The sequence below is a fragment of the Convolutriloba macropyga genome, chromosome 12, assembly GCF_964194025.1.
Source record: "Convolutriloba macropyga chromosome 12, txConMacr16.3, whole genome shotgun sequence".
Lineage (NCBI taxonomy): Eukaryota > Metazoa > Xenacoelomorpha > Acoela > Convolutidae > Convolutriloba > Convolutriloba macropyga.
In genome coordinates, this window is record NC_134479.1 from 40,678,861 (window position 1) to 40,706,085 (window position 27,225).

Genomic DNA, 27,225 nt, shown 5'->3' on the forward strand with positions numbered 1-27,225 from the left:
TTTTCATCTCAACTTAATTTCCCTGTTAAAATCAAATGTGAAACCAGAGAATTTGCAAAGAATTTTGGTTCCAATAAGGGCTATGAAGAAATGTTGAACCTTCAATTCTAACCTAATGGACCAAAATACTCTACCAGACTCAGACACGCAATTAAAACCTTTTGAAATAAATTACTTCTTGAGCTCAGCATATCAACTTACTTTGAAACTAGAATTTCGAGGATATGTTTCTGATTGCCAGAATTACAAATTCCCAGCAATAGTTGACACACGACGGCAATCGTTTATGACAACAGGTAGCAAAACTTTGTTTATACAATCAGCAAGTTGTTAAGGCACCTGTAAAAAGTCTCCAAAAAATGCAAGTCATCAATTAAAAAAGAAGCAAGCAAATTGATAACCTCTGCAGCTAAATTTAATTCCTACAACACGCGGCTACAGGTCTTAAAAATCACAAATACTTAACGTAGATTCAAATTTAGCCTAATATAGTTCTATCAAACGTACACTATGGTACCATAAATGACTTCTTCAGCTCAACTTATCACCTCACCATGAATCTAGAATTTCGACGAAAAAATTCTGATTGAATTTTTTAGTCATAGCAGAATAGGCATTCGTCTGCGACGCGAATGCCTATTCTGCTATGAAGTTTACTTTTGAAAAGCAGTTGACTAGATTGAATTGCAACTGAGTTCTTTGAGCGCAAATAAACAGAGTGAATTAAGATTTTAGAAAATTGAGTTATTCAAGCACGAAAGAGGATTTCAGTATTGTTTTACCTGCATGAACAGACAATTTACTGTCTACAAATTGAACAAATGTGAAAAGCAGATCAGATGACTGATGCCAATAATGAACTGAATGAACTGCCCTTGAAATTGGGGAAAAACTAACTAACTGACACACGACGGGCAAAAACTTTAGAGGGTCTTGAAAATAACAAATACTTAACGCAGATTCAAACATAGGCCAAAGTATTTCTATTAAACGTACACTATGGTACCACAAAGCTGTATATAGCACAACTGCGCTCTTTAAGCGTTTTTCTAAGCTCAAAAAGTGTGATCTGCCCAAAGACAAAAATAAATGCTGGAAAATTGTTGAACCTTCAATTCTACCCTAACTGACCAAAATACTCTGCTGGATTCAGACACGCAATTAAAACATTCTGATTAAAATGACTTCTTCAGCTCAACTTATCACTTCACCTTGAATCTAGAATTTCGAGGACATAATTTTGATTGTTGTTTTTATTGAATGTACTATTAGCGGATTGGGCAATTGCGTTGCGATCGCTGAACTTAAAAGATTGAATTTAAATTAAACTTTAGGAATTGGTTATTCGCGATGCGAATGCCTATTCTGCTTGAAAGTTTACTTTTGAAAAGCAGTTGACTAACTTAAATTGCAACTAAGTTATTTGAGTTTAGTGCAGACAAGAGGAGTGAATTAAAAATTAAACAACTTTGAGATTGGGAGGAAGTTATTAAGATCGTGAGTTATTCACCCGCGAAAGAGGAAATCAGTATTTGTTTACATGCATGAACAGACAATTTCCTGTCTACAAACTGAACAAATGTGAAATGATGATCAGATGACTGATGCAAAAACGAACTAAATGAACAGCCCTTGAATTTCGAGAAAATGTTTCTGATTGCCAGAATTACAAATTCCCAGCAATAGTTGACACACGACGGGCAATCGTTTATGACAACAGGTAGCAAAATTTTGTTTATACAATCAGCAAGTTGTTAAGGCACCTGTAAAAAGTCTCCAAAAAATGCAAGTCATTAATTAAAAAAGAAGCAAGCAAATTGATAACTTCTGCAGCTAAATTTAATTCCTACAACACGCGGCTACAGGTCTTAAAAATCACAAATACTTAACGTAGATTCAAATTTAGCCTAATATAGTTCTATCAAACGTACACTATGGTACCATAAATGACTTCTTCAGCTCAACTTATCACCTCACCATGAATCTAGAATTTCGACGAAAAAATTCTGATTGTTGTTGTTATTGAATGTACTATTAGCGGATTGCACAAATGTGAAAAGCAGATCAGATGACTGATGCCAATAATGAACTGAATGAACAGCCCTTGAATTTGAGAAAAAAACTAACTGAGAACTGAGTGCTGTAATGTGTATTCTAATGACAAACATTCAGTCCTTATGACGTATCCCTTTTTGAAGAAATTAATAAGTATTAATACATTAAATCTGAAAAATAGTACTTTTTCACCGGTTATATAATAGTAAAAATTTAATTTAATAAAGCCAAACATAAAGTTTGAAGAGTTATTAAATAGTTTTACTCCGAACTATTCGCTTGCTGTTCTGCCTCAAGTACCGTCATTTCTCTCTCCAAAGATAGGTTGGGATTAGTTTCGTTCGGGTTTCTGGGAGAGATTACACCAATGAAGGATGTGTCAGAAACAGGAAATTCAATAAAATACCCATGTGTATCCTGTATATCCTGAATAATGGATTGCGTTTGCTGGTCAGATGTCCTCTTTTGCTTCTTTATTTGTCTTTTGCTTCACCGCACAGATGATGTGTCATATTCGGAAGCATCGCTAACTTGTTTTGAACGCTTCTCCTTTCTCAAAATTTGAACTATTTTGCGGCGCAGATGGGCCTGCCACAGATGGCTGTGTTGTTGGAGCAGCAATCGGTTCTGCCGGGCTAATGTGAAGAATCTGTGTTAAATCCCGTCGATTTTGAAACACTTCGTTAATTTTAGGATTTCTTTTAGGAATTCTCATTTTCAGAGCTCTAGCCACGTTACTTGAAGTGGATATACATGATCGTCCAAATGCTACCACACTTATATCATCGGGCTGCTTTTCGGGTGCGTTTTATCTTTTTGCTCCCAAGATTTTTCTCGAAAGATCCTTTTTGTGGTGGTTAATTTTTTGTTCAAGAGTCTTTTCATGAATTTTCTTGGGTTTTCTATCAAAGTACTGGCCTAGTTACATGTCACGTTCGTGCTTCGTGCCAAGTTTGGCCTCGTCCGAGTCTGGACGCCTACTTCGGGTGTGTTGGGTTCTTTGATAATGCTAGCTGTTGGACTTAGTTTTCCAACCGTATTTCCCGGAACCAAAACATCGTAAAGGCCATTCAAATTCTATTTCAGGCGATCTGCGTCATGACTCTTTCTGGCTATTTTTACTTGACTGCTGCGTCAGCTGCGTGGAATTGGTCTAGAGATGACCTCTGACCACATCAGACTAGCTTCCTTGTCCTTCATCTTCTGCTGCTCTTCGTGAGTACAGGCTTTTGCGGAGCAGATTACACGTTCAATTTTCACATCAGAGCACATTCCGTTATCCGCTCGCTGTTCATCTGTAAGATGCCATTGGCCTGGGATTGTATCGTCGTCTAAATAATGTTTAATTATCTTAATATAATTTACATTTTTTTATTTGATTTTGTGATATTAGAGATTGGTGTATTACATTGTCTGCCAAAATGTGTTTCAAATGGTGTTATATTTGTTGCTATTTGTTTAGTTATTCGTAGTTGTTGAATAATTGCGTCAATTGCGTGTTCAAGATTATTTTTTTTTATCTAAATGTGCTTTCGTACATGATAGTTGTCGTTTAAGAGTTTGAGTAAGACGTTCTACGAGTCCTATGGCTCTATGATAGTTTGCGGGTTTATATATTGGTACCTGTTATACTTCTAGCTGGATCTAATTTAATTGTTTTATATACTCAATGATTATATATATATATATATATATATATATATATATATATATATATATACATTTGTTTCATATGTGTGCATTTAGCATTTTAAATACATTAGGACTAGTAGCGTTATTTACTATTTCTACTGTAGGGTAGTTTGAATAGCGATCAATGTAGTAGGTACACCAAAATCTATTTGGATTTCGTCATTCGGTTCAAAGCAATTAAGTAAAGGTAACCATTTGCCATGCGGACTCACTGATTTTAGAATTTTATCAATCTCCGCGCAGGCTATGTGCTCACTAGTCTTAGCTAGTAAATCTCGGTGGATATAAGGCCACCAGAAATTTTGGGCCAGAGAAAGCATGGCGAAACTGCCTGGTTGGGTGAAGTGAATATCCTCCATTACGGCGTCCTTGATTGCCTTAGGTATGGCTATTTGTCCATCAGTACACAAACATCCGTGTTTGATGCTCATATCACGCCAGTAGGAGTGGATATAGGGGCTCATATCTGTGAGCCGTTCTTCGTCGTTGCAGATGACGCAATCTCTAACTTCCTGCAGAGTGGCGTCTTTCCCAGTGAGGATTGCCAGTAGCTTCTTACTGAAGATGCAATTGATCGTGTCTGTTAAATAGAGGTTGTGTGCAGTGTCCACGGCACTGGTTGATAGTGTTGTCTCCATGTTAGAGGAACTAATTGTTCCGGGTGTTTTGCTTGAAGGCGAGGTATCCAAGAAACTTACTCAGGCTTTGGTAGGAGTAGATTTGTTGGATTTTCCTCTTGGCATTTTTGAGATGGAGTGATTTTCTGAGTAGTTGATTAAAGAGTTATTCAGGACAAAGAGCGAGGTAATTTTGGGTGCTTCGTAATTATAGGTGGAATTTTGTATTTTTGCTCCTAATTTAACGATATTGTGGTGATTATTCGAGTTGGTATCAAATATGGGCCTTATTGGGCTTAATTGCTCGGATTGTTCACTTTTTTACTGTCTGAGTTTCGCAGTGTAGATGCAGCAAATTTAGGAATGGAATGTGATTCAAGCAATACTGGATTATTTTAGTGCAAATTGTGGTTTAAAATATGTGAAGGGTATTCACGACGCGATTAATTTTTTTAAATTGGAATTAATAGACTTAGTGGGTAGTGTAAATTGTAACGGAGTGTTATGAGTTGCTGAAGGCAATACAATTGCTCTAATACGAATTTGTGAATTGTCAGTATTTAAATTAGGTGTTTGCGGTGCAATTGACGTAGTCGAGTGTAGTAAGGGTGAAATTGGAATTAATAGACTTAGTGGGTAGTGTAAATTGTAACGGAGTATTATGAGTTGCTGAAGGCAATACAATTGCTCTAATACGAATTTGTGAATTGTCAGTATTTAAATTAGGTGTTTGCGGTGCAATTGACGTAGTCGAGTGTAGTAAGGGTGAATTTGACTTAAGAATGCTTTCCATTTAATGTAATGTGTCTGGTTTGATTCCCCTAATGTGTTTAAAAGAATTCCGGTTTTTAGAAATTGCTGCTACCACAAAATGTTTGTCGTAAAATGAAATTTTCTTAGCATTGGCAAAAGGGTTTCGAGACATGTAATCTACAAGGACTTTTTTTGCTCCAGGCATATGTTCGGTTGTAAAATTTTTAGGAAGTAGACGATTGATCCACCTGGAGAGTCAACTATTATACGATTTATTCGACCGATGTTCCGCGAGGGTTGATAGTAAGGGTCTTTGGTCAGTTATTACAGTGAAGTCATTTCCGTAGAAATAGTAATTGAAAGAGTCAATTGACCAAATTCTAATTCTAATTTCTAATTCTAATTCATTAACGCTTAAGCATTTTTCTGTAGAATTGACAAAAAGTGATGCAAATGTTATCGGTTTCCATCCACCAGGAGTGTTTTGCTCAAGCGCTGTGTCAGGTCCGGAACGCGATGCATCGCATATTACTCGGACGTCCAGTTTGGGAATAAAATGCCAAATTTCAGTGCTTGCAGCAAATTTGTCTTTAATGATATTGAAGTGCTTGGTATGTGTTTCAGTCAAAAGGAACTTAGTAGTTTTTTCGAGAAGTGGTCTAAGAGGGTGGCAAAGTTGTGCTAAATTTGGTAAAAAATTATGATATAATATGCTAATCCATGGAAGGATCTAAAAGTTTGAGTGCTGATGTTGGTGGCATGGCTAAGATAGCTGGAGTTTTTATTTCAAGTTGTGATATGCGATTTTGCGTAAACAAATTTTGTTTTAGCAGATGTATTTTTGCGGTGTATTTTTGGAGGTTAATTCTCAACTTATCTTCATCTAATGTTTTAAGACATTTAATGACATAACCGAGATGATCGGATTCTGATCCGGTACTAACGGTTATGATATAATCGTCAAGATAACAATAGGCGTTGGAAGTCCTACAAGTTTGTAGTTCATTGCTTTTTGGAATTCAGCTGGCATGTCCGTGAGACCGTAAAGTCGGTTTGAAATCTGTATGTGCCCGTAGATTCTCCACAAATGATACTAATATTACAGTGTTTTGCGGTGTATTTGTGTAAATGTAATTGACTATATGCAAATCTAAGGTCTATAGCTGAAAAAGTAGGCTTGCTGGCCTTTTTGTGTGTTTGTAAGATGTAGTGATATTGAACCTATTAACAATTTAGTGTTAGGCATTTTCTTTTTATTTATACGGATTGATTTGTTGAGGAGTTCAGAATCAAATGCTAATTTTATTGATTGATCTTTCTTTACGGTAATTGCGATTGGTGATATGAAATTTTTATCAGAACAGCTAGATAACTTTTCAATGTATCCTTCTTGTTGTAGAAGATCTAATTCATTGGTAACTCTAGGTTGTAGGATAATCCGACCTTTTTGATTCTTTGCTATAAACTTTTGATGAAACTTTGATTTAACTACATGCGTCTTGGATAGGCTAATTCTTGAAACCAAATGGGGAAATTGCAACGCAATTGTCTGTTTTATTTTTCACATGGAAGTATCAATATTGTTAACGCAATTACCACTTTTTGCTTGTTGTTGCACCACTGCCAATCCAAGGCTACTCAAAAAGTCTCTTCCAATGATGAGCTTGTGTCCATCCTCTATAACTGTTAAACAGGCATCCTCGCAGGTCCAATCATTGTAGCGACCTTAGTTGCAATTTTGCCCAGGACTTTTATGGATTCATTAGAAAATGTTTTCAGATCTTTATCTCGTTTAGTGGTGATCCATCGTGCAGTTGGTGTACTTTTGAGAATTTTATTAGCCAAGGTTTTGTGATAGACTGCACACACTGACTGAGTCAATCATCGAGTTCGCGAGGATTTTGCCATATTGGATTTTTGCATTAAGCGGTTAGAGTTGACTTGCAGCATCACTAGAGATGGCTGCCACATAATCATTGGAATTGCTGTCATAAATAGAGTCGTACACTTGATCATAGAGTTGTTGGTTACTAGTTATGTAGTCAACAGATTCTTTATCATCACTTTTAGTGGTGGTTGTATCAATCTGGTTGCCGTTCGTTTGTTCAAGTTGAGAAAAAATGACCCATAATTCTTTCAAAAAATGACCCATAATTCCGCAGTTGAAAAATTTCTTACACTATGACGATCTTGACGATGAGTATGACTCCAGTGCAAATTAGCGCAAATGCTGGTGTATTGATAGTTTTGAGGCCTAGTTGGATAGCGAGCGAAGTCTTTTCGTTGTTGCTGGTAGTTCGTGGTGCGATTGCGTCCTTGGAAATTGTTAACGATTTTTATTGACTGAGCTTTTGTTTTAAGGTGTGGGCTGATCTTCTGGTGTTTTTCAGCCCCCATCTCTACATGAATAGCAATTTCAAGAGCTTTTGTTGGTGACAGTGTCTCCTTAAGAAGTGCATTTTGAGTATCAAAGTCTAACATATTGAGAATGAAAGTGTCTCGAATTAGTGTTGTTTCTTCATCTCCCAAGCTAAAATTTTGCAATTTATTTATGAGCCGTCTATAGAAGCTTTCTACTTATTCTACTTGTTTTTTTGGGAGAAGGAAACGAAACGGTCATAAGTTATTTTTCTATTTTTCATAAAACAATCCTCCATCACGCACCAAAATTTTTTCATAGGCTCTTTTTCTATGATGAAGTGCGGATGTTTGCTTTTGAAAATTCTACGGTCTTCTGTCCCAATACAGAGATAGAGAAGAGATGACGCCTTCTGTTTCCCTATGTCCCAAGGTTTATCGTCACACAAAATACCGATCTGGTCAATCTTTTTTATAATTGTTTTGCCACGTCGACTTTAGTTGTTGATTGCGAACTTTTCTATCACGTTCAGTTGCCTGGGTATAGTTCTCCACTGGCTTTTTACGCACCACTTCTTGTGGATATGCACAGGTTCTGGGGGATATGCGACCGTTGTGGGTGGTCCGTTGAGCAATGTCTCCAATTGAATCCCCTCTTTGGCCATCAAGGCCAAGTTCTATTTTTGCGTCCATTTGTCCCACGAAAGGAGTGGTGTAATAGTTGGCTTCTCCCAGAAAGCGCTGAAGTGTGGGGGCAATCTTCGAAGAGTGTACTGCTAACTGCGCCATGTTGTTCTTTCTGATTGTACTATTGGTCAATTGAACCACACTTGTATATCTAGTAGTTGAATTGGCAATTGCGGTGCGATTGTCGAACTTCAAAGATTGAATTTGAATTCAATTTTAAGAATTGTTTATTTGCGACGCGAATGCCCATTCGGCTGTTAAGTTTACTTTTGAAAACCAGTTGAATAAATTGAATTGCAAGTAATTCATTTAAGTGCAAATGCGAAGAGTGAATTAAGAATTAAACAAAATTGAGATTGGGAGGAAGTTGACAAGAGCATGAGTTAATCACGCGCGAAAGAGGAAATCAGTACTTGTTTATATGCATGAACAGACAATTTCCTGTCTACAAACTGAACAAATGTGAAATGATGATCAAATGACTGTTGACAAAAATTAACTAAATGAACATTTCTTGATATCGAGGAAAAACTAACTCAGAACTAAATACAGTAATGGATATTCTAATGACAAATATCCAGTCCGTACGAAACTAATTACCAGAATTACAAATTCTGCGCAATCGCTGACATATGACGAGCAAACCGTTTAAGGGGTCTTAAAAATCACAAATGCTTAACGTAGATACAAACACAGCGCAAAGTATTTCTATTGAACGTACACTATGGCACCACAAAGCTACGTACAGCACAATTGCGCTCTGTAAGCGTTATTCTAAGCTCAAAATATTTGATCTGCGCTGAAGCAAACATAAAGGCTTGAAACTTTTAATTTCGAACGAGATTTCGTTTTGGTTTTCTCCACTCACACAGAACAGTTGTTGAAACTGATTTGCCAAGCTGTTGCCTTTCAACTTGTCCAATTTTCTTGGATTTTTCTGTAGCGTGAAATGTAATTTTGGGTTAATAGGTTTTTAGAAAAAAACTTCAATTGAACAAAAATTACGCTAAAAGTGAACAATTTGATGCTGAATATCCGTGTTCACACAAAATTTAAACCTCGATAACTCCTCGAAAAAAAACAAAACTCAAAAAAACATTTTTAATGACAAATTCTTCGCTGCACGTGATTCTAAAAGATGCCACTCACATTTCCCTACGATGAATATATCGATCGGTCAAAACTGCACGAACAAACAACCCATTGAAGTATATAGTTCCTCCCCCCACATGTTTGTTCGGAATAATAAGTGAATGAAGTTCGAAAATTAAAATCAAGATCTCGGTTATTGACATCTGACTGATTTCACTCCGATTTTCATCTCAACTTAATTTCCTTGATTATTTCAAATGTGAAACCATAGAGTTTCCAATGCATTTTGGTTCCAATAAGGGCTATAAAGAATTGTTGAACCTTCAATTCTAGCCTGACGGACCAAAACACTCTGCCAGATTCAGATACGCAATTAAAAAATTTTGAATTAAATTACTTCTTGAGCTCAGCATATCAACTTACTTTGAAACTAGAATTTCGAGGAAATGTTTCTGATTGCCAGAATTACAAATTCCCAGCAATAGTTGACACACGACGGGCAATCGTTTATGACAACAGGTAGCAAAATTTTGTTTATACAATCAGCAAGTTGTTAAGGCACCTGTAAAAAGTCTCCAAAAAATGCAAGTCATCAATTAAAAAAGAAGCAAGCAAATTGATAACTTCTGCAGCTAAATTTAATTCCTACAACACGCGGCTACAGGTCTTAAAAATCCTAAATACTTAACGTAGATTCAAATTTAGCCTAATATAATTCTATCAAACGTACACTATGGTACCATAAATCTACGTACACAACAATTGTTCTCTTTAAGCGTTTTCTAAGCTCAAAACATTTGATTCGCGCTCAGACCAAAACAGGCGCTTGAAACTTTCAGTTCTGAACGGGGTTTCATTCACGTTTTCTTCACTCACACCGAACAGTTTGTGAAACTGATTTTTTCTTTACCGTTTGCCACGCTGTTGCAATTCAACTTGTCCAATTTTCATGGATTAATTCTGAACGTCAAAAATCACTCAGCATCACCTAGCTTTACGAAGCAAAAATTCAAAACTTGACACGAAATTACTCCATCCTGCAATCAAATTTTTGACAAAGTTTTTAAATAATTGAGCCCTTGGCTATTGGTTTTGTCTGCCTTTTAAATTCAAATTTTACTTAGGCTACTTAGCAGATGTCTTAATGTAGAATTGATGAACTCCATCAAAATTTCATTGTTGAAGGACAGTTGTTTCGAAATATGCCAAGAATACACGTTTGTTCAACAATGATTAAAATTGAGTTTGCTTCGAAATTAGAGAGAACAAAAGTGATAATTTTTAAATCTTTACTGTGAAACTTGAACGGAGTTCATCCACTTTACATTGAGGTTTCTGGTAAGTGAACCCTTTGTTTTTTTCTGAATTTCTTAGTTTTGTGAAAAAACTAATGTAGGGAGTCAATGGTGTTAAAATTTGTTTTCAAAAAGCCATTTTGAGTTGGAGTAGTTTGGACCGAAAAGTTGATTTTTTACTTCAAAATAGGGCGTAATAATTTATTTTTGCTCTTCAGTATATAGTCAAAGCAAATAAACTGAAAACTAATACACAAAAAGCGTTCATATAAACAATACCAAAAACATAACAGGCTCATGGAATCTCTTGCGAAGGGATTGTGTGCGCACTTTATTGAAATGACTAAAAATTTCATGAAAAAAAAACATAAAAATTGAGGCAGCTCCTTTGAAAAATGTTGAAGAAAAAAGGTTGAAAGAATACCTGCGACGTTGTTACAAATTTTTCTTTAAACTGTAGAAATTTTTAGCTAAACATCAAAAAAGAAGCTTACAGACTTCTTACTTGAGAGCAGATTTAAACTCAGAATTTTGTAACATTTGATGCCTGAGACGCTTTTTAAAAAACTTCAAGGACTACGTAGCTTTTGGGTACCACGTAGCTTTTACTGTTTAGCAAGCTGTTGCGATTCGATTTATCCAATTTCCATGGAAGTATTGATTGTCAAAATATACTTATCACCCTTTAATTTTGCGAAGCGAATATTCAATTTTTTACACCAAAATTACTCTGTCTTGCAATCAAAATTTGGATAAAAAATTTATACTATTGGACTGCTTGGCTTTTGGTTTTGTCAATTTTGAAAATCAGATTATACGTATGTTTCTTACCAGACATCCCAATTTAAAGTTGACGAACTCCATCGAGGTCTCACTGTTGTTTCGAATTGTGTTATGTTTGTACTTGTACTTGTATGTTGTGGTATTTGATGTCTGTAGCGCTTAAAAAGGTTCAATGACTACGTAGCTTTTGGGTACCACGTAGTTTTTACAATTGAGTAGGCTGTTGCAATTTGATTTATCCAATTTCAGCGGAATTTTTTTGAACGTCAAAATTCACTTGGCACCTTCTACTTTTGCCAAGGGAATATTCAATTTTTGACACAAAATTAATCTATTTTGCAATCAAAATTTTGAGCAAAAATTTATACTATTGAACTTCTTGGCTATTGGTTTTATCTACTTATGAATTTGAGATTATACTTATGTTACCTACCAGATATCCTAATGTAAATTTGACGAACTCCGTCGAGGTCGTTTCGAAATGGAATATGTTCACACGTTTGTTCAGCAATGATTAACTTTGAACTTGCGTTAAACACAAAAGAGAAGGAAAATGAATAATTGTCAATCTTTACTGTGAAATTGAATGAAGTTCATCCAGTTTACATTGGGATGTTTAATTTTACAAGTTAAATAAGCTTGAAATCTATTACACTAATTGCATCCAAATAAACAATACCAAAGAAATATAACAGGCTCACGGCATCTCTAGCGAAAGAATTGCGCGTTTTCGTCGAGAAAATGACACAAAGTTTCATAAAAAACACATAAAAACTGAGAAAGCTCTTTTGGAAAATTTTGAAGAAAAAGAGTTGAAAAATTGTCAGCGATCTTGTTACAATTTGTATGAAAACTGCCCAAATTTTCTAGATGGGTTAATTTAAGGCTCATTAGGAAGCTTATTGTACTTATAATTAACGATTCTATGTCATAGCACTACAAAATTTTAGTAGTAGGATCTCAAAAGTTTCCTTCAAAATTGCAAAAACTCAGAACCGAAGCCAAAAAAACATGAGCATTTTGTTCATTGGGGCTCGTTTGTCTGTAGCGTCAAATTTAATTTTGGGTTAGTAGGTTAATAGAAAAAATCTTCATTTGAACAAAAATTACGCTAAAGCTGAACAATTTGATCCCTGTTATCCGTGTTCACACAAAAAAATTAAACCTCGATAACTCCTCGAACAAAAATTCAAAAAACGTTTTTAATTGCGAATTCTACGCTGGACGTGTTTTTAAAAGATGCCACACACATTTCTCTACGATGAATATATTGATTGGTCAAAACTGAACGAACAAAAAACCAATTTGAGTATATAGTTCCTCCCCCCACATGTTGGGTCGGAACAATAAATGACTGAAGTTTAAAGGTTAAAATCAAGATCTCGTTTATTCACACCTGACTGATTTCGCACCGATTTTCAACTCAACTTAATTTCCTTGTTTAATTCAAATGTGAAACCAAAGAGTTTCCAATGCATTTTGGTTCCAATAAGGGCTATAAAGAATTGTTGAACCTTCAATTCTATCCTGACGGACCAAAATACTCTGCCAGATTCAGACACGCAATTAAAAAATTTTGAATTAAATTACTTCTTTAGCTCAGCATATCAACTCACTTAGAAACTAGAATTTCGAAGAAATGTTTCTGATTGCCAGAATTACAAATTCCCAGTAATAGTTGACACACGACGGGCAATCGTTTATGACAACAGGTAGCAAAATCTTGTTTATACAATCAGCAAGTTTTTAAGGCACCTGTAAAAAGTCTCCAAAAAATGCAAGTCATCAATTAAAAAAGAAGCAAGCAATTTGATAACTTCTGCAGCTAAAATTACTTCTTAGAACACGTGGCTACAGGTCTCAAAAATTAAAAATACTTAACGTAGATTCAAATATAGCCCAAAGTAATTCTATCAAGCGTACAATATGGTACCATAAAGCTACGTACATCACAATTTTACTCTTTAAGCGTTTTAAAGCTCGAAACATTTGATATTCGCTAAGGCAAAAACAAGTGCTTGAAAGTTTCAGTTGTGAACGGGATTTCATTCTCGTTTTCTCCACTCACACAGAACAGTTCGTGAAACTGATTTCTTCTTTTACTGTTTCCCACGCTGTTGCAATTCGACTTGTTCGTTTTTCATGGATTAAAACTGAACGCCAAGACTCATTTAGCACCAACTAGTTTTACGAAGCGAAAATTCAATTTTTGACACAAAATTATTCCATCCTGCAATCAAGCTTCTGACCAAAATTTAAATTAATTGAGCCTTTGGCTAGTGGTTTTGTCTGCTTATGATATAAAAACTATACGTAGGCTACTTACCAGATATCTCAATGTAAGGCTGACGCACTCCATTGAAGTTTTGTCGTTGAAAAAAATTTGTTTCGACATGTGCCATTTTTACACGTTTGTTCAACAATGATTAATATTAAGTTTGCGTTAAAAATTAGAGAGAACAAAAGTGATAAATTTTTAATCTTTACTGTGAAACTTTAACGGAGTTCATCCACTTTACATTGGGATTTCTGGTAAGTGAACCTTGCGTGTTATCTGAATTTCATAGGTAGAGGAGAGGACTAATGTAGGGAATCAATGGTGAAAATTTGAGTCGGAGCAGTATAGACAGAAAAGTTGATTGTTTACTTAGTTAAAATAGAACCTGCTAATTTAGTTTTGCACCTCAGTATATAGTCAAAGCGAATAAGCTTAAAATCTAATACACAGATTGCATGCATAAAACAATACCAAAAAATATAAAAGGCTCACGGCATCTCTAGCAAAGGAATTGCGCGCGTTCTTCGAGGAAATGACACAAGGTTTCTTTGAAAAAACAGAAATTGAGTCAGCTTCTTTGAAACATTTTGAAGAAACAGGGTTGAAAAATTGTCGACTTTGTTGCTACAAACGGGTTTTGAAACACTTGAAAGCTGATTTAAACTCAAAATATTATAAAATCAGTTGTCTGTGGAGTATTTTTAAAAAACTTTAAGGAATACGTAGCTATTGGGTACCACGTAGCTTTTACTCTATGCCACGCTGTTGTGAACCAACTTGTTCAATTTTCATGAATTTGTACTGAACGTCAAAAATTGCTTAGCACCCCCTAGTTTTGTGAAACAAAAAATCAATTTTGGACACAAAATTACTCCATTCTGCAATCAAATTTCTGAGCAAAATTTTACAATACTGAGCCCTTTGCTAATGCTTTTGTCTACTAATGAAATTCAGACTATACGTTGGTTACTTACCAGATATCCTAATGTAAAAATAACGAACTCCATCGAAGTTTCATCGTTGAAGGAAAGTTGTTTCGAATTGCGCTACATTTACATATTTGTTCCACAATGATTAAATTTGTGTTAAACATTAGAGATAAAAAAGTGATAAATTTTTAATCTCTACATTGGGATTTTCGGTAGGTGAAACTTGCTTTTTTTCCGAATTTCAGGTTTGGCGAGAGAACTAATGTAGGGAGTCAATAGGGTTAAGATTTGTTTTCATAAACCAATTTTGAGTTGGATTAATATGGACCTAAAAGTTGATTTTTTTGTTAGAATAGGGCGTAATAATTTATTTTTGCTCTTCAGTATAAAATCAAAGCAAATAAACTTAAAACTAATACACAGAATGCATTCATATAAACAATAGCAAAAATATTACAGGCTCACGGCATCTCTAGCGAAATAATTGTGCGGGTTCTTCTTGGAATTGAAAAAAATTTCATGAAAAAAAAAACATAAAAATTGAGACATCGCCTTTGAAAAACGTTGACAAAAAAGTTGAAAAATTGTCTGCGATGGTTTTACAAACTTGTCTTAGAACTGTACAATTGTTTGGCAAGATATCAAAAAAAATATGGACTGCTCACTTGAGAGCTGATTTAAACTCAGATTGTTGTGGTATTTGATGTCTGTAGTGCGTTTTAAAAAGGTTCAATGACTACGTAGCTTTTGGGTACCACGTAGTTTTTACAATTGAGCACGCGGATGCAATTCGATTTATCCAATTTCAGCAGAATCTTTTTGAACGTCAAGATTTATTTGGCACCTTCTAGTTTTGCCAAGCGAATATTCAATTTTTGACACAAAATTACTTTATATTGCAGCAAAAATTTATACTATTGAACTCCTTGGCTATTGGTTTTGTCAGTTTTGAAAATCAGATTATACGTATGTTACTTACCAGACATCCCAATTTAAAGTTGACGAACTCCATCGAGGTCTCACTGTTGTTTCGAATTGTGTTATGTTTGTACTTGTACTTGTATGTTGTGGTATTTGATGTCTGTAGCGCTTAAAAAGGTTCAATGACTACGTAGCTTTTGGGTACCACGTAGTTTTTACAATTGAGTAGGCTGTTGCAATTTGATTTATCCAATTTCAGCGGAATTTTTTTGAACGTCAAAATTCACTTGGCACCTTCTAGTTTTGCCAAGGGAATATTCAATTTTTGACACAAAATTAATCTATTTTGCAATCAAAATTTCGAGCAAAAATTTATACTATTGAACTTCTTGGCTATTGGTTTTATCTACTTATGAATTTGAGATTATACGTATGTTACTTACCAGATATCCTAATGTAAATTTGACGAACTCCGTCGAGGTCGTTTCGAAATGGAATATGTTCACACGTTTGTTCAGCAATGATTAACTTTGAACTTGCGTTAAACACAAAAGAGAAGGAAAATGAATAATTGTCAATCTTTACTGTGAAATTGAATGAAGTTCATCCAGTTTACATTGGGATGTTTAATTTTACAAGTTAAATAAGCTTGAAATCTATTACACTAATTGCATCCAAATAAACAATACCAAAGAAATATAACAGGCTCACGGCATCTCTAGCGAAAGAATTGCGCGTTTTCGTCGAAAAAATGACACAAAGTTTCATAAAAAACACATAAAAACTGAGAAAGCTCTTTTGGAAAATTTTGAAGAAAGAGTTGAAAAATTGTCAGCGATCTTGTTACAATTTGTATGAAAACTGCCCAAATTTTCTAGATGGGTTAATTTAAGGCTCATTAGGAAGCTTATTGTACTTATAATTAACAATTCTATGTCATAGCACTACAAAACTTTAGTAGTAGGATCTCAAAAATTTCCTTCAAAATTACAAAAACTCACAGTCAAAGCCAAAAAAAAAACATGAGCGATTCGTTGAAAACGAATTTTTTGTTCATTGGGCCTCATTTGTCTGAAGCGTGAGACGTAATTTTGAGTTTTTATGTTTATAGAAAAAATCTCAATTTGAACTAAAAATACACTAAAAGTGAACAGTTTGATGCCAAATATGCGTGTTCACACAAAAGTTAAACCTCGATAACTCCTCGAAAAAAGAGCAAAATTCAAGAAAATTGTTTTAATTACGAATTCTACGCTGGACGAGCTTTTAAAAGGTACCACTTACTTTTCTCTACGATGAATATATCGATCGGTCAAAATTGACCGAACAAAAAAACCCATTTGAGTATATGGTTCCTCCCCCCTCATGTTGGGTCGGAACAATAAATGAATGAAGTTTGAAAATTAAATTCATGATCTCGTTTATTCACACCTGACTGATTTTACTCCGACCATATTCAATTCCAGTATCCGGGGTGAGGTGGTGGAAGTATGAACCGGGTATCCAGAATTAGCGATGACCAGATAATCCTGATTTAAAAAAATTTGCTACGACTCGTAGTGATAATTAGCTCGACGCAACGCGTGTCAATGCAACGATTCGATGTAGTGCGACTATGACTCGAAAAACGCGACGAAAACTGTGCTTCAGACAAAAATAGGTGACAAAAAGTGTAATCAGGTCGTGTATTTAACGTCTGGGAGGGTACCCCGTCCAAGACAATAATCGTCGAGTCATATTTCTACCACCTCACTCGTGGTAGCTTGGATTATTAAAACAAGCATATTTCTCTTGATCACAATTAAACAGACACTAATTATATAAAACAGGTAATGCAGAGAGGAGGAGGAATCGCTTTCGTACGGGATGGACAAAAGTCAATGAGAGAGTGCATGAGAGAAAACCGGATTGGACATGTAATAGTGGCAATTGCGTGTATGGGTGATCACGCAACTACGATCTCCTCTTTTCAAGAGAAAAGAGGGGATCGTATCAACTGGCAAAGGCCTTCTCCACCTCCGATTCCACAAAAGCCTTCTCCGATTCCGCATAGTGAACTACAAACCGATAGCTCAAGAGCATCGAGGGATCAGCAACACTTAATCACCTCCGTGGGCTAAATCTCGTATCTAGGTATAAGATGAGACCAGTTGAGCATGAAGATCAACAGCAACAACATCAACAACAACAACAACAACAGCAGCAACGATTCTCTTCTGATATCGTTGTTCCTGTAGATGCTGCTGTTAAGAAAGTGTATCCCGCTTATTTGGTAACTCTATTCTCCAATAACTGATAACCTTGAGAACAACGACGAACTGATATGACTGGAACTAATTGAAGTGGTTCTCAGATGTTGTTCACACATGCGAGCGTGCGTATGTGTGTGTTTGCGAGTGTGTGTGTGTGTGTGTGTGGGGGGGGGGGGGTGCGATCATCTCATATAATTTTTCTTCTCGGGTCGAATGTCCTCCCTAAAATCCTCCCATTTTGATGTAAGAGTGGGGGTAATTTGTCTATGGGGGTAAATTGATGTAAGAGTGTGGGGGTAATTTGTCCAGAGGGGGTAAAATGATGTAAGAGTTGCGCTGCAATGGGAGGACTTTTGAGGAATTACCCCCCCCCCTGACTGAAATTGCCATGTAAGAGTGGGCTGCAATGGGCTGCAATGGGAGGAATTTTAGGAATTACACCCCTGACTGAAATTGCCATGTAAGAGTGGGCTGCAATGGGCTGCAATGGGAGGATTTGTCAGGAATTACCCCCTGACTGAAATTGCCATGGAAGAGTGGGCTGCAATGAGCTGCAATGGGAGGACCTTTCAGGAATTACCCCCTGACTGGAATTACTTTGTAAAAGTGGGCTGCAATGAGCTGCAATGGCAGGACTTTTCAGGTATTACCCCCCCGACTGAAATTGCCATGTAAGAGTGGGCTGCAATGGGCTGCAATGGGATGAATTTTCAGGAGTTACCCCCCTGACTGAAATTGCCATGTAAGAGTGGGCTGCAATGAGCTGCAATGGGAGGACTTTTCAGGTATTACCCCCTGACTGAAATTACCATGTAAAAGTGGGCTGCAATGAGCTGCAATGGGAGGACTTTTCAGCAATTACCCCTTGACTGAAATTGCCATGTAAGAGTGGGCTGCAATGGGCTGCAATGGGAGGACTTTTCAGGAATTACCCCCCGGACTGAAATTGCCATGTAAGAGTGGGCTGCAATGGGCTGCAACGGGAGGACTTTTCAGGAATTACCCCCTGACTGAAATTGCCATGTAAGGGTGGGCTGCAATGGGCTGCAATGGGATGAATTTTCAGGAGTTACCCCCCTGACTGAAATTGCCATGTAAGAGTGGGCTGCAATGAGCTGCAATGGGAGGACTTTTTAGGTATTACCCCCCTGACTGAAATTACCATGTAAAAGTGGGCTGCAATGAGCTGCAATGGGAGGACTTTTCAGCAATTACCCCTTGACTGAAATTGCCATGTAAGAGTGGGCTGCAATGGGCTGCAATGGGAGGACTTTTCAGGAATTACCCCCCGGACTGAAATTGCCATGTAAGAGTGGGCTGCAATGGGCTGCAACGGGAGGACTTTTCAGGAATTACCCCCTGACTGAAATTGCCATGTAAGGGTGGGCTGCAATGGGCTGCAATGGGAGGACTTTTCTGGAATTACCCCCTGACTGATATTGCCTTGTAAGTGTGGGCTGCAATGGGCTGCAATGGGAGGACTTTTCAGGAATTACCCCCTGACTGAAATTACCTTGTAAAAGTGGGCTGCAATCAGCTGCAATGGGAGGACTTTTCAGGAATTATCCCCTGACTGAAACTGCCATGTAAGAGTGGGCTGCAATGGGCTGCAAAGGGAGGACTTTTCAGGAATTACCCCCTGACTGAAATTGCCCTGTAAGAGTGGGCTGCAATGGGCTGCAATGGGAGGAGTTTTCAGGATTTACCCCCTAACTAAAATTGCCATATAAGAGTGGGCTGCAATGGGCTGCAATGGGAGGACTTTTCAGGAATTACCCCCCCCCCCCCCCCCTGACTGAAATTGCCATGTAAGAGTGGGCTGCAATGGGCTGCAACGGGAGGACTTTTCAGGAATTACCCCCTGACTGAAATTGCCATGTAAGGGTGGGCTGCAATGGGCTGCAATGGGAGGACTTTTCTGGAATTACCCCCTGACTGATATTGCCATTTAAGAGTGGGCTGCAATGGGCTGCAATGGGAGGACTTTTCAGGAATTAACCCCCTGACTGAAATTACCTTGTAAAAGTGGGCTGCAATGAGCTGCAATGGGAGGACTTTTCAGGAATTATCCCCCTGACTGAAACTGCCATGTAAGAGTGGGCTGCAATGGGCTGCAATGGGAGGACATATCAGGAATTAATCCCCTGACTGAAATTGCCATGTAAGAGTGGGCTGCAATGGGCTGCAATGGGAGGACTTTTCAGGAATTACCCCCCGGACTGAAATTGCCATGTAAGAGTGGGCTGCAATGGGCTGCAATGGGAGGACTTTTCTGGAATTACCCCCTGACTGATATTGCCATTTAAGAGTGGGCTGCAATGGGCTGCAATGGGAGGACTTTTCAGGAATTAACCCCCTGACTGAAATTACCTTGTAAAAGTGGGCTGCAATGAGCTGCAATGGGAGGACTTTTCAGGAATTACCCCCCTAACCGAAATTGCCATGTAAGAGTGGGCTGCAATGGGCTGCAATGGGAGGACTTTTCAGGAATTACCCCCCCCCCCCGACTGAAATTGCCATGTAAGAGTGGGCTGCAATGGGCTGCAACGGGAGGACTTTTCAGGAATTATCCCTGACAAATTGCCATGTAAGGGTGGGCTGCAATGGGAGGACTTTTCTGGAATTACCCCCTGACTGAAATTGCCATGTAAGAGTGGGCTGCAATGGGCTGCAATGGGAGGACTTTTCAGGAATTACCCCCTGACTGAAACTACTTTGTAAAAATGGGCTGCAATGAGCTGCAATGGGAGAACTTTTCAGGAATTATCCCCTTGACTGAAATTGCCAAGTAAGAGTGGGCTGCAATGGGAGGACGTTTCAGGATTTACCCCATGACTGAAATTGCCATGTAAGAGTGGGCTGCAATGGGTTGCAAGGGAAGGACTTTTCTGGAATTACCCCCTGACTGATATTGTCCTGTTTGAGTGGGCTGCTATGGGCTGCAATGTTAGGACTTTTCAGGAATTAACCCCCCTGACTGAAATTGCCATGTAAGAGTGGGCTGCAATGGGCATCAATGGGAGAACTTTTCAGGAATTACCCCCCTGCTTGAAATTACCATGTAAAAGAGGGCTGCAATGAGCTGTAATGGGAGGACTTTTCAGGAATTACCCCCATGACTGAAATTGCCATGTAAAAGTTTGGCTGCGAAGGGGGGGGGGTTAAATGTTGTAAGAGTGAGAAAGTAATTTGTTCAGAGATGAGTTAGTGATGTAAGAGTTGGGCTGCCAGGGGGGGGGGTAAAATGGTGTAAGAGTGAGGGGGTATTTTGTTTAGAGGGGGTAAAATGATGTAAGAGTCAGGGCTGCCAAGGGGGGTAAAATGGTGTAAGAGTGAGGGGGTAATTTGTCCAGAGGGGTTAAAATGATGTAAGAGTTGAGCTGCCAAGGGGGTTAAAATGGTGTAAGAGTGAGGGTGTAATTTGTTCTGAGGGGGTAAAACGATGTAAGAGTGAGGGGGTAATTTGTTCAGATGGGGCAATTCTAACAATTTTTATTCATATGTATAGACCGTCAAGAGTTAGACAAGCTTTGATGGTCTGGAGGGTAAGGCGACGCAGCTGAGGGTACAGAGGTTGTGGGTTCAAGACTGGCAGTTTTCAGGTATGGGGGCTAAAACAATGTAAGATTGAGGGGGTATAATGATGTAAGAGTTGGGCTGCCAGGGGGGGGGGGGGTAAAATGATGTAAGAGTGGGCTGACTGGGAGGATTTTTTTGGAAAATGCAGCTCAAAACTCTTACATTTTTTGGGCTGCATTGGGCTTCCAAGGGAGGTAAAATGGTGTAAGAGTGAGAAGGTAAAAGACAAATTAACACCCCACTCTTACAGCTTTTTTGGTCTGCGAAGGGGGGTAAAATGGTGTAAGAGTGAGGGGATAAAATACAAATTACCCCCTAAATCTTATATCGTTTTACACCCCTTGGCAGACCAAAAAACGTAAGAGTGGGTGTTTATTTTGTCTTTTACCCCCTCGCTCTTACACCATTTTACCCCCCTTGGAAACCCAATGCAGCCCAAAAAGACGTAAGAGTTTTGAGTTGCATTTCCCTAAAAAATCCTCCCATTGCAGCCCCACTCTTACATCACTTTGGGCGGAAAAATTCAACCCGGGTTGGTAGATGTTTGCTATGTTGACTTTCAACAACACAATCCAATTTTATCGCTCTTAATTTGTTAACAAAATTTTGTTGAGTTTGTTGTGCTCATGTGTATATTTCTATACTTAAACAATTTTGCACATGTATAGACAGGGCCAGTTTTCATAATGCTAACACCTGCCGTCACTATTTGAATTTTAATAATAACTAAAAATTAAATAACTTAAGTTAAAAAATTAATTAATCTTTAAGCTGATTGATTGATCTAAAATTTCTGACTTTGCATTGATGTTCAGAAACTTCAAATAATGACCTCTCGCTCTAACGGATAAAATAGCAATCCTGTTTATTAAATTTTTGACTGTACACAATGCAATTTATTAAAACAGTGATGATGATAATTGATAAATCTCTTAAGATCTCTTTGGATCTCCCAATGATCGACAGGATAATCTTTGTTGTTCATATTCAATGTTGACTTTAGTTGTTAATTACAATCTACGAAACGTCTACGTACATTCACTCTTGAGAAACTCACAAAAATGCCGCTTTCGAAATTCAGCTCAATCAGAACTTATAAAGAACTTTCATTAAAATCAATTGATTACATTACATATAATTCCTGTGCTCCCTGTATTTTAACATTGCTCTCTAGACTTTTAATACGTGTTTCAACTCTACCTGGCCAATGTCGGATTTCTTGACTAAATTTGCTCAATTTTATCACTTATTTTTATGACCCACGTTTAAAATTTGAGTATTAGCATGTGTTGAAATTAGGTACTCTAAGCGAATTCACTTCAAGTTTGCTTCAAAAAAGTTGGTATCCACAACTGGGTTCCCCATGAGTAGTTTTGGGGCAAGAGTAAGAAAAATGAACGTGTTTCTAACTAATTTTTACGCCATAGTTTATTATAGTCCCTTAATGAAATTCAGTTCAGTTCAAAGCAACTTCTGATTGTTACAATGGTCTTGCCAACGCCATCGTATACCAGTTCCTGAATTCCTTTGTTCCGAGATCGTTGTTGTACGTCTTTATGATGTTCGGGGATTTGATGGTTTCTTCACGGGTGGTGCCGTTACAATATACTCGACGATATCTTGTTGGAGTCTGTCGTCTCAATACGTGTCCTAGGTGGGCTTTTCGACTTCTTGCAACTGTCTCTGAAATTGGTGTTTGTTTGGTTAAGTATTACAGGTAACAGTTCTTTTTTATCTTAGGATATTGTGTATCTAGACATGTTCTGAATTGATTTCTATGGAATGAATCAAATTTAGTGATAGCACACTTGTTTGCAACCCATGTCGAGCTATTATATAGTAAAATCGATCTCGCATATACATTATAGATGGTCATCTTGTCGTCCACGTTGATTTATCGATTTTTCCAATTTGTTCTGTATTTGAGCAAGCCCATTGCTGCAAGTTGTTTTCTTCTGTGGTATTCTGCACATTCATCTGGTGTTGTTCCCAGCTTTTTTGTGAATCCTAGGTCTGTGTCTTTGTGATAGATAGTATATTCGATCTTGGATTAGTTGACTTGGAGATTGAATTTTTCCTGGACTTTTGTGGCAATTTGGACAGTTTCCTGTGCGTTTTCAAGTTTCTCACAGATGAAATCTACATCGTCTGCATCTTCCAAATGTTTGGGCATCGGTGCCTTGTTTGTTTTAGTCGTTTGACTGAGTAGGCGTTTTATGATGGTGACATTTTTTTCGTCGATACCTTTTTTTCTCAGTATGTCTATCAGCTTTTTCCTGTCAACAGTATCGAATGCCTTGGACATTTCGAAGTGTTTAGTGATTTTTTCTAAAAATATTTTCTGTTTCTTTGTTCTTTCATTCCCTTTGATGATCATCTTTAGGGCTAAGGCTGCTTGTGCGTTGTTCTTTGTTTTAGTAATTTCTCCTGCTTCTATTATCATTTCCTTTGATGCGAGGAATGCTTTTCGTTGATAGATGGCTTTTGTTATTCTATTTCTCTGTTGTTTCAGGTCCGCTAATATGTCTAATTTGACTTGGTCCATTTTTTGAAGAATTTTTCAACTTTTGGTATTTAGCTCTATGAAATGAAATTCAGACAATAAAATTTTGCGCTAATTGCATGCTCATAATGGTAGAATTGGGCTACGCTTCCTCGTCAGTGCTAATTACAAAATGTGAACCTTCTTATAGGAAATGAGTACCAGTTTTTATTTTATTTTTAAGGCTTTGGCCCTGTAATGAATGAATAAAGTACTTTGATTGAAAGAACACTGTGCTATGTGTAAATTTATTCCTCCTAACGAAACTTTGAATCTCTATCTGACTTTGCTAATGCAAAATATATATTATTATTAAGCAAAATTTGTATCGATATGCTTGCAAACGTTTCCTTAATGCTTATTTCATTGTAAATCTGAGTCAATCGGCGTTAATCAACAGTATAACTGTTCGATAATATTAGCAAGTTATTAATATTGCGTTTTATAAATGTTCAGAAATTGAGTAATCCCCTTAGACAGTTTTGCTTGTATTCTTAGTCAAACTCGATAGAATAATAAACAATAATATCGTATCCAGAAATTTACAACCGCCTCCTAAAATTAGATAGACTGACCTGGATGTCTTGACGCAAAATCATAGGCACAATACGAAACACTGCCTACTTGAACACTTTGTCTTCCAATTACGCTTTTTGCATTATGAAAAAACAAGACGTCTTGGACAAGTCTGTGCATGACACAAAAAGTTCCAACATCTATATATTAGTTCTAACCCGAATGCTATACCACCATGTTTGAGCGCCTATCTTCACATGTTTAAGCGCCCCTTAAACATGCAGCCTAGCGTAATGCATACATGCTATACCACTATGTTTAAGCGCCAATCTTCGCATATTTTAACGGTCCTTGAACTTGCAGCCTAACGTTTTGTATGCAATGGTTAACAATGGTGTGCTCAATGATTAACAGCGCTCCTATCTACACATTGAAAGGTTGCAGACAGCCTCAAGTTATTCTGTCTGCCAGTCAAAAAGCGGAGAGTCTGACAGAAAGAAACTTAAAAAGTTGAGCGCGGCGTTAAGAAATTGCCCCGAGATAAATAGATTGAGGGCAACTGTCAAAAAGACAATGCAGGAGATGAAAAATTTTTTTCTCTTTTTCTTTTTTCAATTCCGTTTTGCACGTTTTTCTTCACTTTATTTTCTCACTTTTTTTCTCACATTCTTTTCTCACTTTATTTTCTAACTCTTCCTCTTTTTTTCTCACTTTATTTTCTCACTTTCTTCTGACGTTCATTTCTCACTTTCTTTTCTCGCTTTCTACTGACTTTCTTTTCTCACTTTCCTTTCTCACTTTCTTTTCTCATTTTTTTCTCACTTTGTTTATCACTTTCTTTTCTCAACTTCTTCTGGCTTTCTTCCCATTTTCTTTTTGCACTTTTTTTCACGTTTTTCCAATTTCTTCTTACCTACTTCTCACTTTTTTTCTCACTTTCTTTTCTCACTTTCTTTACTCACTTTCTTCTGACTTTCTTTTCTCACTTTCTTTTTTTTTCAATTTCCTTCCTCTTTTTCTTTTCACTTCGTATTCTCACTTTCTCTTCTCATTTTGTTTTCTCAATTTTTTCAACTGTTTTTCTCGCTTTCTTTTTTCACTTCATTTTCTCACTTTCTTCTTTTTTCTCACTTTCTTTCCTCTTTTTTTTCTCACTTTTTCCTCGTCTTCTTACTTCCGTTTCTCACTTTATTTTCTCACCGTCTTCTTACCTCCTTTTCTCAATTTTTTTTCTCACTTTCAATTTCTCCTTTTCTTCACAAATTTCTCACTTTTTCTCACTTTCTTTTCTTCAATTTCTTTTTGCACTTTTCCCTCACTTTCTTTTCTCACTTTCAATTTCTCACTTTGTTAAGAATTTTCTAACTTTTTCAATTTTCTTTTCGCACTTTATTCTCATTTTTTATCTCACTTCTCACTTTCTTCTCTTTCTTTTCTCACTTTTTTTCTCACTTTCTTTTCTCACTTTCTTCCCTCACTTTTTCCTCTCTTTTCTTTCTCACTTTCTTTTCTCACTTTTTTCCCTCCCTTTCTTTTCTTAATTTTTTTCTCATTTTCTGTTCTCACTTTTTTTTCCTCACTTTCTGTTCTCACTTCCTTTTCTCATTTTCTTTTCTCACTTCTTTTTGTTTTCTCACCCTCTTTTTCACTTGCTTTTTTCCCTTTATTGTCTCACTTCATTGAAGGTTAAAAGTTAAAATGTCAGTTTTAGGAGTTTTCGAGCCCAAAATGTTGCAATTTTTTGTGTTTCTTCGTCATTTATTGATTTTTCTGTTGAACCAGTCTAAAGTTGAGGCAAGTTAAAATTGATAAAGGTGTTTTGCACTTTTTATGACCATTTCAAGAGCTATATGTTTTGGTAATCCAAGTAAATACACGCAAATTTAATCTAGTTTCACAATTTTTTGAATCCTCTTGACAATTTTTGTCATTTTTGAGTTTTATCAGCCCTAGCTGTCAAGGAACATCCTCTAATAGATTACTGTGCAGTTTCTAGTGGCATTGGAATGGTTTTCAACATTTTAAAATCACGAATTTTAACGTTTTTTTTTTTACAAAAATCGCAATTTTCTTCTTTTTTTGACATTGACGTTATTAAATTTGGTCCGGAGCAGTGGCCATCACACCTACTTATGGGTTTGATAATAAGTTACTGAAAAAAATATGTTGGCCATGACGCGGTTTTCAACTTTAATATCCCAAATTTTAGCATTCTTTTGACAAAAGTATTTTTTGTGACACTTATTATCATTATACAGTTTCTTTAGGCTCGGGGGTCAAAAAACCTCCGTCAGGGTTTGTTAATAACTCACTGGAAAATCTTTTTTGGCCAAGGAATGGTATTCAACTTTTCAATATCACAAATGGTAGCAATTTTTGTTAATAAAATTTGCAGTTTTTAAGTTTTTTTTAAAAAAAATGTCAATTTTTAGGTTTCTCGAGCCAAAGAGCCAAGGAATCTCCTCTATGGTTTGATAATTATTTGCTGCATAGTTTTCAGATGTAATAGAATGTTTTTCAAGATTTTAATATTACAATTCAAAGCAATTTTTTCAAGTTTAGAATATTTTTGAATTTTTTTCCGGCACCAGGGACCTCCTCCGAGGTTTGATAATAAGCTGCTGCATAGTTTTTGGAGTTAATGGAATTGTTATCAATGTTTTAATGAATCAAGTTGTTGCAATTTTTTAATAAAATTTAAATTTTTTCAAATTTTTGAAAAATTTTTGTGTTCCAAGTTTCCTGGATATTTTATGAACCAGTGAATCTATTAAAGGCTTGAAATAGGGATACTGGATAGTCTCTTGAGATGATGAAGTGGTTCTGAAGATGTAATTATCACGAATTTTGCAAAATTTTTAAATTTGCCATTGATT

General features: G+C 36.8%; 2 protein-coding genes across 2 annotated transcripts in view; one reads left to right on the forward strand and one right to left on the reverse strand.

Annotated features, from left to right (window-relative positions):
* Positions 1-17,859, forward strand: part of LOC142351226 (uncharacterized) — a 55,740-nt gene extending 37,881 nt beyond the window's left edge. Inside the window, exon 4 of the mRNA XM_075403361.1 lies at positions 17,290-17,859. Coding sequence (XP_075259476.1) covers positions 17,290-17,580 — 291 coding nt within the window. The 3' untranslated portion in view covers positions 17,581-17,859. The remainder of the gene's footprint in view (positions 1-17,289) is intronic.
* The window catches only part of LOC142350815 (acetyl-CoA acetyltransferase B, mitochondrial-like), a 406,383-nt gene that overhangs the window by 205,975 nt on the left and 173,183 nt on the right, over positions 1-27,225 (reverse strand). The window lies entirely within an intron of this gene.